The sequence below is a fragment of the Nicotiana attenuata genome, chromosome 7, assembly GCF_001879085.1.
Source record: "Nicotiana attenuata strain UT chromosome 7, NIATTr2, whole genome shotgun sequence".
NCBI lineage: Eukaryota > Viridiplantae > Streptophyta > Magnoliopsida > Solanales > Solanaceae > Nicotiana > Nicotiana attenuata.
The window spans coordinates 113961760-113976510 of NC_031995.1; the positions used below are offsets into that span (position 1 = coordinate 113961760).

Genomic DNA, 14751 nt, shown 5'->3' on the forward strand with positions numbered 1-14751 from the left:
GTCATTTTGACACGTAGCACGATCCTATTGGCTCTTCCGTTTGACTTGGCGTGCCACGTCATTTGACACGTGGCAACAAATTGGGCCTCTAGGAAGATGGCATATTGGGCCTAATTAAGTGGGCTCATCATACGTAGCCCAATTAAATAGGCTAACCCAATAGATTTGGACTTATTTATCTAATCCATGTATATTGGACTTATATAACTAATTCAATTATATTAGCCCAATAAATTTATTTGAACTAACATATCTTTAATTCAAAAATATAGTCCAATTTTTTATGGATTTAAATCTAATAAAATTTAGATGCCTACAGTAATATCTAGAAAAATATTTTCCAAACTATTTTGAACAACCAAACAGTGGAAAATGAAAAAATATTTTCCGTCATACCAAACACACCATAATTGTGATTCAGGAAATTAATTTAATCTACTCCCTGTCAGATGGAGATATCTCATGATACTGGAAGAAGGAAGGACAAAGGAATATCCCTGGTATTTTGAGGGAAATAAAGGAGAACTTATTGGTTGCTCAATAATTCTAACTTATTTGTAGACGAAAATGAATCAACAACAACCACAATAAATTTAGTATAATCTCACGAGTGAATTTTAGGGAGGGTAGTGTCTACTCAGACCTTATCTCTATAAAGAAGTCTGTTTCCAATGGACCACGGGCACAAAAAAAGATATTTAACAATAACAACAAACAATAAAGTTGAAGTTTCTGCTTATATGATTGAGTCATCTATTAATTTATGGCATGCTAGACTTTCACATGTTAATTTTCGATATGTTAAGTTTATGTCTAAAAATAAATTAATTCCTGATGGTGAGAATAATGACAAAAAATGTGAAATATACATACAAGCTAAGATGACTAAGAAATCTTTTCCAAAGAATGAAAGAACAAGTAATTTACTTGAACTTGTGCATTCCGATATATGTGAATTGAATGGTCATTTAACTAGAGCTGGAAATAGACACTTTATTACTTTTATAGATGATCATTCTAGATATACGCATGTTTACTTAATGAAAATAAAAGATCAAGCATTTGATATGTTTAAGAGTTACAAAGCATTAGTTGAAAATTAATTAGAAAAGAAGATTAAGATCCTACGTGGTGATCGAGGAGGCGAATATCTTTCCAATGAGTTTTCTGTATTTGTGAAGAAAATGGTTTGATTCACCAAGTTAGTGCGCCGTATACCCCACAACAAAATGGTCTTGCTGAAAGAAAAAATAGAACGTTGGTAGATATGGTTAATGTCATGCTTTTACATGCAAAGTTACCAACGAATTTGTGAGGGAAAGCTTTGTTAACGACTTGTTTTGTGCACAATAGAGTACCTTCAAAGAAATTTAAGGTTTCACCATATGAATTATGGAAAGGATGAAAGCCTAACTTAAATTTCTTAAAGGTATGGGGTTGTTTAGCCTATTATAGAATTCCAGATCCTAAAAGGACTAAGTTAGGACCTAGAGGAATTAAAAGCATATTTGTAGGATATGCTGAGAACTCAAAGGCATACAGATTATTGGACATTGAGTCTAAGTATATTGTGGAATCTGAAGATGTTGAGTTCTTGGAAACAAAGTTTATTGGTGATTCTAATAATTCACATGAGGATACAGAAATTACTAAACAAGATGGTAATGCAGCAAGCATTGGTGATAATGCAGTAACTCAAGAAAATGGTACAGAACCTAGTTCTTCTTCTAACAATAAAAGAAAGGCAATTGAATCTCCCATAGAACCAAGAAAAAGTCAAAGATTTAGAAAAGAAAAAAATATAGGTTCTGATTTTATTTCTTCTCAAGCACTAGTCTTTTTGGTAGAAGGAAGTAGAGATGAAGTATTAAATAAAATACCCATTATTTTAAATTTAAAAGAGGATCCTAAAACCTATAGTGAGGCTATGGCTTCGCGGGATTCTTCTTTCTGGAAAGAAGCTGTAAATGATGAAATGAATTCTCTTTTATCAAATGGTACATGGGTATTGGCAGATTTACCTTCTAATACTAAACCTATTGGGTGTAAATGGGTTTTTAGAAGAAAATACAATAGTGATGATTCTCTACAAATATTTAAAGCTAGACTAGTAGCCAAGGGATTCAGACAAAAAGCAGGAATAGATTATTTTGACACTTATGCTCCTGTGGCCGGGATTACCTCAATAAGAGTATTGTTTGCTTTGGCATCAATATATAATCTAAATGTCCATCAAATGGATGTTAAGACGACATTCTTAAGTGGTGATCTTGATGAAGAAGTTTATATGGAGCAACCCGAAGGGTTTGTGCTTCCTGGAAATAAGAAGAAAGTTTGTAAATTGGTTAAGTCCTTGTATGTATTAAAACAAGCTCCAAAACAATGGCATGAAAAATTTGATAGGATTATATTATCAAATAGTTTTAAACATAACGGAGCAGATAAATGCATTTAATAATGAGTTCCACTTGTTTTAGGTGATGGAAAAAGGAGAAATAGTTTTTAAAGAAATAGAAGTAGATTCATCCAAGAAGTAGGATAATCTGCCAAATAAAAAAGAACGAAAACGAAAATGATATTTTTCGAAATGATACAAGCACAATAAGCCATAAAGCTAAACATAGTTGATAGTTTCAATAAATAACTGAATATTACTAATATTGGCTAGATCTGTAAAGCATTTTAGCAAATAGCCAAAATTTAAAGGCCAAAATCCAAAAAGAAAAGTGTATAAACATTTTGCGCTTGAATATGGAGAAGAAGACAATAATGACGAAACCGTAGCCGCAATTCCAATACATTACGTATATCCTAACGTAAAACATTGAAAATTATAACTATTCTTATTTTTTTCCCAAATAAGAACATTTATGTCGCTCTATTTGAGGATTAAAATTCAATTTAATATCTTTTCCATTCATATTATTTGTCTTTTTAAAGTTTTGCACATACACTAAAATAATTTTCAATCATATGAGTTATTGTTTCAATTGCGCTTTATCTCTATTTGAATATCTTATTTAATTTATATTTCACTAATTGAGACGATAATGGTAGAGGTGACAAAAATAGTAAATGATTTCCCTTTTTATAATGTCAATATTTTTTATAAAAATTACGAAAGTCAATATTGTAACCGGGAAAAATAATTATTATCTAAATTCCAGTTGTATGTTGAGAATGTGACATTTATTAGGGTTTACCATCTTATATTAGAGAATAAGTTAGACTTTTTTCTGTATCTTAGTTTCCGTTCTGAATTTAAGGTTTAGTTATGAATTGATTGGATTTTTCAAAGGATAATTAATGTAGCCTTCCAATTTTTAACAAGGAATATTGAAGTACAACTTAAAATTATCATAATATAGGATCATTTTGCTTATTCATTTATATAATATCATATCTGTTAGAATTTATTAATCGGACTCATAAACAGTATCTTGAACTGCGATTATAAACCTTTTTTGATAAACTTATAATATATATGACTTTACCATAAACAAAGATATAAAAGTGAAATTCATTGATATTATTTCCAAAATAGTTCTTCCTAAATATATCCAGCAGATTTATTTCTGTGTTTTACGTGTCACCTCTCTAAGTTGGCCACGTGTGATTATGACATCCGTCCTAAAAGACAAATTTGACAAAACATTTTACATAGGAACAGCCCATGAATTCACATTCAATTTCTTCTATCCCATCCCTTGACAGGTTCAACTAGACCCAATATTTTCAATATAAAATATACTAGATATCTATGGGGACGAAGCTAAGTAAAGGAGAGAAATTCAACTTTCTTGGTAAATTACTCTATAAAAATAGAACAAGGATGATATTTTTTGTTATTGCAAAAGAAGCTGAGAAGGGGAGTCTTGGAGTAATGGTAAAATTATTTTCGTGTGATCAATAGATCACGAATTCGACCGTGAAAGCAGCCACTAATAAGTATATTAGGGTAGGCTATTTACCCCTTAGCAGGGGTGGATGCACTCTTAGTGAAGCGGTGTCACGCGACACCGCTTCGTCGAATTTTTTTACTAAATATATTTATTAATACTGTAAGAAAACAGATAAGTAGGAAAACATGACACTACTTGACGTAAATTATCTCTCGGTACATTGGTTATATGCTTTATTTTGCTCTAATAAGTCAGAGTTATTATTTTGCAAATAATAATATTTCTTTGCAAATATTTGAAAGAGAATATTTCTTGTCTAGAAATATGATAATTGAAGTTATTATAGCGTACTTCTATTAAAATTGACACCGATTACAAAAATTCATGCGCACACAACATAGTCAAAACATGAAACATATTTAGAGGAACTACCTATAAGAGTTTAAGATTTTCGTAATCGTGAAATCCTAAAATTTCACCTTCACTTCTCCTGGCCCCCCCCCTCCCCCTCCACCCCCCCCCCCCAAGTGATCCATAGATATATATACACTTATTATTGCCTTTTGATTCATATTCTCATAGAAATTTCTATATATCTCCTTCTGCAACCCCCCTCCCCCCCCCCCCCCCCCCCCCCCCCCCCCCCCCCCCCCCCCCCCCCCCCCCCCCCCATCCCCCCCCCCCCCCCCCCCCCCCCCCCCCCCCCCCCCCCCCCCCCCCCCCCCCCCCCCCCCCACACCCACAATCTTATTTCCATGGCTGCTGTTAAGGTGTTGGTCCTATTTATATTGGCGATAAGCTTAGCCATTGATTCTTCACTTTCATATGATAGACCAAAACCAAGAAACTCCATCTTTGTATCTTTATCTGATGATCTTGATTCCTCTTCTCCTCAACAGGTAATTACTAGTATTAAACCCTCATTTCAATTCCATTATTATTATATTCACACTCCCTAAGATATGTGTTTTCGTATGTAATTATCAACATCTTTTATACTTCCTCCGGTCCGGTCCACGATAAGCGACCAATTTGCTTTGGGCACACCCATTAAGGAAATATTAAATTCTAGACGAAAATAGTTAGTGTGACTAAACTATCCTTCATTAAATGTTGCACCATAGTTATAGTAGCACTTACTTCTCTTCTCAAATATGAGGAGTAAATGATTTTTTAGGGATACGTACATAAGGGTAATTTTGAAAAAATAAATTGAATTTTTTCTTGATAATATAAATGGACACTTATTTTGGAAAATAAAAAAAATAAATTGGTTATTTATTGTGGACCGGAGGGACTAGTAAATTTATTTTTCTTTTTGGTAAAAGGGGTGTCAACGGTAAAATTGTCTCTATTTGATCAATATGTTACAAGTTTGAACTGTGAAAGCAGTCACTAATACTTGCATAGTGTAAGTTATTTACATCACACCCAAAGCTCTTCCTCGTAACTTACGTGAATGCGAGATACCTTGTGTATCGGACTGCTCTTTATTCGTAGTAATTGTTATTTCGGTACTTCTATATGTCGTTTAAAATATTGATATACTTATTAAAAAGAAGTACTTAATAACATTAATTATAAAAGATATTTGAATAGATTATATGTATCTCTTCCTTAGTGAATGATTAATTACTACTATATACTTTCTTGAAGTAATAAGGTGGGACTTTAAATGACAAATATTTTGGAATATATTTTATTTATTAATGAACACATAAAGATGAAGAAAGTAGTACTTTAGTTTTGTTAAATGTCAACCTATACATACATTGGCTTCATCAAAAGTTACAAAAATTTGTTGTCAGTATATTTAATTTACTATCTGTAATTACTCGTTGTGTTCACTTTCTAAGGCACTAACTTGGGCGGTGGGTTTAATTTGAGGAGGTTGAGCTAATTAATATATTATATTCACCGTCTAGCCTAATATATTGTAATTTTTTACTTCTAGTGGTCAGGGCTGTGTTTACACTACTTTTCCGTTTTCATAGTGCCGTGCATTATTTACTGGTCATTATTTTTGTCTTTCATCTATTCACTGGTTCTTATGTTGTGTTATTATTTACATGATGGTATTGATATATTTTCTCTTTTTGTCTTTTCGTCTTCTTGAGCCGAGAGTCTATTAGAAACAGCCTCTCTACCCCATCGTGGTAGAGATAAGGTTTACGTACACACTACCCTCCCCAAACCCCACTTGTGTTACTATACTGAGTCGTTGTTATTGTTGTTATAATTGACGATGTGTGTATTTCTTGTTTCTTTTCAATTGTCCTTGGTACAAGTTATTCTTAAGTTTGGTCAACGAGATAGTAGGCCACCACTAAGTATGTTTGAAAATGAACAAAATAAAATAAAATAAATAGCAAAGCAATTTAATCTGGATTTGTTTAATAGTATTCTGTTTAGGAACAAATCCATAACCCTACTTTCTACCGGTCCAATGACACAAAATTACAGAATTTTAAGTCCTCTCCATTGTAAGCAATAACTAGACCAATGACTCTTAATTCAACAAAAATGAATATTTGAAACTATAGTATTTTGCAAGATCGATACTTTCTATTGTAAATGTAAGTAAATTATTATACTTTCTTTACAATATAAATTTTAATGAGTTAGATTCACACAATTCAATATGATATTAGTGAATCAAAAGCTCTCTAAGTCTCATTGCCACTTTTATGTTCTTAAAGGGCAGCCCGGTGCACGAAACATCTCGTATGCACGCAGGATACGGAAAAGGGCCTCACCCAAAGGGTGTGATGTAGGTAGCCGAAGTTGCTCCGACACGGCAGGTTAGATGCCGCACCCGTTCGATATGACACTAGTATGGGGAGTGGGTATGGGATTCATATCGGATAGGGTCAAGTAATTTTGGGTACTTTGACCATGGCGGACGAAAAAAATCGAGACGAATTACAATAACCAAAACTAGGGAAGAAAATAATATACCTTATCTAGGAAATCAATCATTCACTTATCTACAACATGAGAATAAAAAAGAAATCAATACTTTATAAGTTATACGTAAGTATTGCTCAAAATTTCTCATAATATAGAGATATTTTCATATTTTTGTTTTTTTTGAGTTATTTTTAGCCGGATCCTCGCACCTGTATCCGTACTAGAGTCTCCTAAATCATAGAATTTACATCTCGAAGGATTCGCACCCGTGTGAGACATCCGCACTCGTGTCCGAGCAACTCAGAGACAACTTACCCTGATGCAAGCATCAATGGCTTATTCCACGGCTCGAACCGATAGAGTTGGGATTTGTAGAAACCTAATACAAATCCCTAAAATAAAACGTTCTGATATATTATCTAATAGTTTAAGCTTTTAGATTGTACTTAGTATTACAATTTTAGCCATCTCACACTTTCAGGTGCATATTTCCATGGTTGGAGAAGACAAGATGAGGATTTCGTGGATTACCAAAGATTCCGGCACGCCGGCGACGGTACAGTACGGTACAACTCCGGGAAGCTACCCATTTTCAGCAAATGGGGAAACCACATCATACAAATATATTTTGTACAAGTCTGGGGAAATTCATAATGTTGTTATTGGGCCTTTAAAGCCCAATACTGTCTACTATTACCGTTGTGGCCCAGATTCAAGCCCTGAGTTCAGTTTCAAAACCCCTCCAGCTGGATTTCCTATCAAGTTTGCAGTTATAGGTACTAGCCCTACCTGAATTATTTTGAGATTGTTACATAAATAGCCGGCTAGATTTAAAATTTACTTTTTCTAGCCGGTATACATAGTATATATTGTTTATACACAGTTATATATATTATACACTCGCCGACTATTTTTAGTTTAACAAATTAAGTGAGTGGCTATTTAGGTTAATGCTTCAATTATTTAACGATCCTAACACAAATAGCTGACCGGATTCGCTCTTTATTTGTCCTAGCCGGTATACATAGATAGATTATACCCTGATTATACATAGTTTTATATATTTCGACTACTTTTAGTTTAAGCGGTCGGGTGAACGACTATTTAGGTTAATAATTTTACCCTCTTTAACAAATATTTACAGTTAGTTTTAAGTTGTAGCATGTAACATACTGTATTATACGCTTTATCAGTTTACACTTGATTGTATAAGAATTCTTTATACTGTCAGCATAAATAACTCGAAATAGGACGGAGGAAGCTGTATAATATGATATGCATTGCCTCTTTTAATGCATATGTTCGAGTGTATCAAAATTTTACAGTTAAGACTAATAAATATATGTGAATTATAGGTGACTTAGGGCAAACTGAATGGACAACATCAACTCTTGATCATATTGCAAAATCAAACTACGACGTTTTGTTATTGCCCGGGGACTTATCGTACGCGGACATGCTCCAGCCACGATGGGACTCGTTTGGCCGGTTGGTGGAGCCGCTCGCGAGCCAACGGCCGTGGATGGTGACTCAAGGCAACCATGAGGTTGAGAAATTTCCAGTGGTTCATAGCCAACCCTTTACTGCCTATAATGCAAGATGGCTCATGCCATTTGAGCAAAGTGGTTCAACTTCAAACTTATACTATTCCTTTGAAATTGCTGGAGTTCATGTCATTATGTTGGGTTCCTACACTGATTTTGGGCCTGACTCGGCCCAATACAACTGGCTCGTAACTGATTTGAAGAAAGTTGACAGAACAAAAACTCCATGGTTGGTTGTTCTTTTACATGCACCATGGTACAATTCTAACACTGCTCATCAAGGTGAGCATGAATCTTATGGCATGAAATCATCTATGGAGGATTTACTCTTCGAGGCTCGTGTTGATATTGTTTTCGCTGGGCACATTCACGCCTACGAGAGATTCGTAAGCTTCTTTTTCACTCTTAGATCTCCTTGTTTTTCTTTCTTGATGATCATTAGGATGCCGAGGGTCTATCGGAAAACAGCATGTCTACCTTCCCAGGGTAGAGGTAAGGTCTGCGTATACACAACCCTCTCATGCCCCACTAGTGGGATTCCACAGGGTTTGTGTTGTTATTGTTATTGATGATGATCACTAGGATGCCGAGAGTCTATCGGAAACAGCTCTCTACCTTTCCAGGGTAGGGGTAAGGTCTGTGTATACACTACCCGCCCCAGACTCCACTTGTGAGATTCCATAGTGTTGTTCTTGTTGTTGATGATGATGCTCACTAGGATGTCGGGAGTTTATCGGGAACAAACTCTCTGCCTTCCCAGGGTATAGTAAGGTCTGTGTACACACTACCCACCTCAGATCCCACTTGTGGGATTCCACTGGATCTATTGTTGTTGTTGATGATCACGAGGATAGTTTCTTGACAAAATAATCACCTCTAATATGTAGAAAATCTTGAAAATGGCTATCAATTTCATCACAAAAAGTATGTTACTGTGAGATGATTTCCTGACAATTAATTCTTTTTTTGTGTTTTAATTCATGATATAGGCTCGAGTTTACAAAGACAAAGCTAATAATTGTGGTCCAATATACATCACAATTGGAGATGGTGGTAATAGGGAAGGCCTCGCTAGCAAGTAAGTCTGGCCCACAAAGTATTTCGCGTTTCAATTTCATATGTCACTTTTTGCGCGTAGAAATATATTGACTTTTTTTATTGATCAATTAATATAGGTACATAGATCCACAACCAAAAATTTCACTATTCAGGGAGGCAAGTTTTGGACATGGAGAATTTGATGTGGTAAATGCAACACATGCAAAATGGACATGGCATAGAAATGATGATGATGAAGCTGTTGTTGCTGATACTATTTGGATAACAAATCTTTCTTCTTATTCCCCTTGTAAATGATAAAGGCAATATTCAAATTGAAAGAAAATACCCCACCAAAAAAAAAAAAAAAAAGCAAGAGAGAGAGAGAGAGTAATGAAGAAAATACTTGTGAGATTATAGACTTAGAAAAGAATTTAAAATTCAACAGTGATGATTGTATACTTCTAGTTTCATGTCCATGGAAAAAGGACCAGCTCAGTTTCAAACGTTGCTATGAAGTTGACTTTTTGTTATTTTCTTTATACCTAAATAGTTCAATCATAAAATAACTGAACTGGTAAAAGGTGAGCTTTGGCGTAACTGGTAAAGTTGTTGCAATGTGACCAGGAGGTCACGGGTTCGAGTAGTAGAAACAACTTCTTGCAAAAATGTAAGGTAAGATTGTGTACAATAGACCCTTGTGATCCGGTCATTTCCCAAACCCCAAACCTCGCTCATAGCAGCTTAGTGCATCGGGCTGTCCTTTAGTTCAATTATTATAAAATAAAGAAAAGAATGATGGATCTCTATTTTTCTTTAAGGGGTCGTTTCATTAGCACGATGGGATAGATAATGATATCCAATGAGATTAGTATCCCACTTAGTACAAAATAGTTTCGGGGATTAGTTAATACCATAAACAAATGCGGGACAACGTAATCTCTTATTATATCCCCGGATTGATTATCCCTTATTCTATCAACCGAACAACCGATATTATTCAAATTAAAGTTGTATTCAAATATTTAATTGCGAACCTAATAACTAAAACCAGCTACAAGCTAATAAGCTCATGATGCAATGTTTTTAATTTTTTTTCTTGTGTTACTACTAATGAGATTATTCTACACTTGTATATCTCTTAAAATTCCAACAGTTAACTTTAATTTCGTGACAATGTCAATGTAAGTCAAATTAGATGATCCTTTATCAATTCCTGTGTAGCTACATTCATTTTTATCAAATCATGGAGCATATGCTTGACATATGTTAAGCTGTGGCCCTGTAAATTAGCAGCAAAGCTAATGTCAATGGACCTTTTTTCAATTTGGCCAACAAAATGTTTGCTTAACATTATTCCACAGTGAAAAGGAATAGAGAAATAGACAGCTTGATCCCTTTTCATTGTTCTACCGATCTTTCATGCTGTTGTCCACGTTAATTACCTTACTCGAAGGGGAGTCATGGAGTAACGATAAAGTTGTCTCCGTGTGATTTATAAGTTACAGGTTCGAACATGCTTGTATCAAGGTAGACTGCCTAAATCACGCCCCTTTGAATGCAGCCCTTCTCCCGGACCTTGCGTGAATTAAGGGTGTCTAACGGGTGGGCCGGGCCGGGCCGGGCTGGGTAGGGAAAAATTGGAACCGTACGGGTTTGGAACCGGGCCGGTTACGGGTTAGGGGTTACCGGGCTTAACGGGTTCGGGTTCATCCGGGTAAAAAATGAACCGTAAGTGTTACGGGTACAAGGGGCCGGGCCGGGTTAGTGTAATTTTTAATTTTCTTTTTTGTATTTTGTATAACTATTGTAAGTTATATTAAAATAAAGTAAAAATATAAAGAATACAATGAAGATGGGGAAAAATTGCACTTATAAATTGCAAGTGCTACATTTATTTCAAAATTCAAACTTACAAATTGAAAGGTTTACATTTAACAACAAGTAAATTAACGAAAAAAGAGTAAATTCAAAGGTTTTGCATTGCCTTAGTAAGTTCTTCATAATCAATATGAACTGATTAGCCTTCTTTTGGAGTGTTAAATTCAGATGGGTTACCATGTGTTAATATATCTCCAAGTTCCTCGTGTTCTGGGCTATCAACATCTTCATGTCCTTGATTTCTTCGTTCCGATCTAATCCAATCTCTGAAACATACTAAAACTTCCAAAGCATTGCTTCCCAATGAGTGACGGGTGTCTCCAAGTTGTTGTCTTGCTTGGCTAAATGCACTCTCTGATGCAACAATTGAAATTGGCACATTCAGCACGTCCCGAGCCATAGCGGAAAGAACATAAAATTGCTTTCCATTCTCATGCCACCATCCCAACGGTGAAAATTCCTTTGTACGAGACTCTTTTTGCTTTTGCAAGTAGAATTGAAGTTCATCAATGTTCCTGCTACTGGTTTCAAAGTTAGAAAATGTAGAAAAAATATTAAAACTATCAAGGCCTTCTTCATCATCCACAGTAGTAGAAGTAGTAAAATGCATAGTGGGATTAACATCGCCTACATTAAGAGCAGCATCATCAATTATTTTGCATAATAATTATATAATTGTTGTAAAGAATCATTTAGCTTGTTCATACGAACATATATATAGCATTGACTAATTAGTGACAATCAGACATCTTAATAGAAGGATTTAAAACAACACCAATTAAGTAAATCGGAGGAATTGGAAAGAAAAATATTTTTTGAATTTTGCATGCATTTTTTCAACAACAGCCTTATATTTTTCTTTCTTCTTAAATTCAAAGATTAGAAAAGAAATTTCAGCTATATGTACTAAAGCCATAGTAACAGTAGGGTAATATGCTCCAGAAAACTCAATAGTAGCTGTATAAAATTTATGTAAAAATTTAACAACATCATTAATGGCCTCCCAAGTAGTAGTTGTTAACATACGGTTTGGATCAGTACAATGCGCATTAGCAACTTCAGTTATTGGGAATCTATATTTGTAGTAACATTTTAAAAATATATATGTATAATTCCATCTAGTAACAATTTTGTTTGGCATGAATCTGGGCTTAAAGTTATGCTCGGTACACTTATTCTTAAATTCCCTAATTCTAGATTGTCTATTATTTCCTTGAATAACATCAACTGCTCTTCTAACATGAGTAATCTCAGTTGAAAATAAATCAAGGCCACTTTTAACAATTAAATTATAAACATGACATGCACACCTAACATGAAAAATTTCGTCAAGTGGTGGTTGCAAATGCAGTTTTAATATTGAAATTGCGGCATTATTGTTAGAAGCATTATCAAAAGACATACACAATACTTTTTTCTTAAGATTATAAAATTCAACAACTTCGCAAATAGTAGTACTTGTAAACACAGCATTATGACTCTGATCTTCATCATATTTAAAAGCGATAATACGTTTTTGCATACAATAATTATCATCTATCCAATGACATGTAATTGTCATATAATCATTTTCATTAACAGCATGGCCAGTATCAGAAGTTAGAGAAACTCTACAAGGAAGGTGGCTAAACAAATAACGTATGTATGTTTGATATTGTCCATGAAGTCTAAAGATATCAGATCTACAAGTACTTCTAGGGATACCTTTAAATAAAGGATTATAAATCCTTTGAATATACATAATAAGATATGATGAAGAAGCAAAAGAAAAAAGTAGACAACCCAAAGCAATCATTTATGCTAACTCCTCACGATCCCTCATTTTATCATATTTCATAAGCCTTCCAGTCATAGGGTTTAGAGTTGCTTGATTTCCATCTCCATCAGAGCCCCATTCTATAGGATGTTCAATTCTCATATGTCTGTTAAGTGTCCCAGTCCCCCCTAATTGTCCTCCAGTCTTATGTTTAAAATTATCATTACAAAAGTCTGCATTTAACTCTATCAGTACCTTCTATTTCGTCAAAAATTTTCCAAACCTTACTTCTTTTTCTCCGATTAGTAGTCGGGGCCACAGGTGATCTACTACTAGCACCACGACCACCACCCCTGCTACCAGCTCCAACACTACTAGGTGTAAGTGGTATCTCATCTTCCATTTCTAATTCATTATCATCTATACCGAAATCTTCCTGTATTTTTTCATAATCTATATTATTATCAGGTAATGTTTCAGAAATATGTGTAGAGTCATTTAAATTACTACCAGATGCTGAAGTACTGCCTCTTTTTTTTTATTTTCCCGATTAGTAACCTTATTACAAACTCTTTTTGCAGCATTAAGCATATTGTAAAAATTTAACTACTAGCAAAAATTAAATATGAAATAAAATAGTAAATAAGAGAAAGAGTTGGAGGAAGTGCACCGAATTCGGCAATAAATTGGACACTTTGATTTCGCAACTCCAATGTTACCACGAAGAAACGTCAATTGTTCAAACTTCAAACTTCAAACTTCAAATAATAAATAATACGATAAATAAAATTCCAAAAATAATGAGAGCCAAATACTTGATTGCACTTTAGTTGAAGAATGAGAGAATGATAATTGAGAATATGAGTTTGAGAAATGAGAGATGGGTGAAGAAATGAAGAAGAGGGGGGTGTATTTATAGTTTTTCAAAGGGCTAGTTAGTTAGGTAATTACAAAAGGTGTTAATTTTAAAAAAAAAAAGACCCAAAAATGGGCTATTTGTGCAAAACTGCCGTTGGGCAATGGCCCCAAAGGCCAGCAGACCGTTGCCAACGGTCAGAAAGTCAGGCATAACTAAAAAAATAAAATAAAATCTGAAAGAAGCCGTTATACCGGTCTGGACTGGTCCGGTCCGGGCTGGTTAACCGGATCTACAGTAAATAGCATTGATCGGTTTTGACCGGTCCAGTTAACCGGTGGAATTTAGGTGATCGGACCAACCCCCCTTACCCCATTAACCCAGCCCACCCGGCCCCCTTTGTACCGGTTCGGGCCGGTTCCTGTTTCAACCGGTCTGGGCCGGTCCGTAAACGGGTTGATCCGGCCTGTTAGACACCTTTAGCGTGAATGCGAGATGCTTCGTACACCGACATACCATTTTTTTTCTTTTAATGACAATTCTTGTTTTGAAGGGAGACTTCTTGTTTTGGTTACAAGTAGTTTAAGACAGGAAAATTAGTCTCATGTGATTATTTTGAGAATTGAGAAATCCTTGGGAGCTAGCTGGTACATGTTTAGAAACTCCGTGAATAATTAGGTTTGCACCTTTACTATTCTTCACTTAATTACCAATTTTTTTTTTTCCGGCGGGGTTACTTACGTTGAACATTGAGAGTCATCGGACTGTATAAACTTCGATAGAAATCTTGTATATATGTGTGTATACCTAAAAATTGATTATATAAATAACCTGACACATTTAACGGTGAATGCTTTTGGGGGG

At 34.8% G+C, this 14751-nt stretch overlaps 1 protein-coding gene across 1 annotated transcript; it reads left to right on the forward strand.

Annotated features, from left to right (window-relative positions):
* On the forward strand, positions 4640-9929 carry LOC109229747 (probable purple acid phosphatase 20). The gene is made up of 5 exons (XM_019395299.1): positions 4640-4801; positions 7294-7588; positions 8168-8742; positions 9346-9434; positions 9532-9929. Exons 1-5 carry the CDS (start codon positions 4658-4660, stop codon positions 9710-9712), a joined length of 1284 nt encoding a protein of 427 aa, XP_019250844.1. The 5' UTR covers positions 4640-4657; the 3' UTR covers positions 9713-9929.

What these genes read in the sequence shown, in the direction of transcription:
- LOC109229747 (XM_019395299.1), top strand. Translation starts at nt 4,658, where the DNA reads ATGGCTGCTGTTAAGGTGTTGGTCCTATTTATATTGGCGATAAGCTTA. An exon ending in ATTCCTCTTCTCCTCAACAG is followed by an intron (nt 4,802 to 7,293) that starts GTAATTACTAGT and finishes TCACACTTTCAG; the next exon opens with GTGCATATTTCCATGGTTGG. An exon ending in TATCAAGTTTGCAGTTATAG is followed by an intron (nt 7,589 to 8,167) that starts GTACTAGCCCTA and finishes TGTGAATTATAG; the next exon opens with GTGACTTAGGGCAAACTGAA.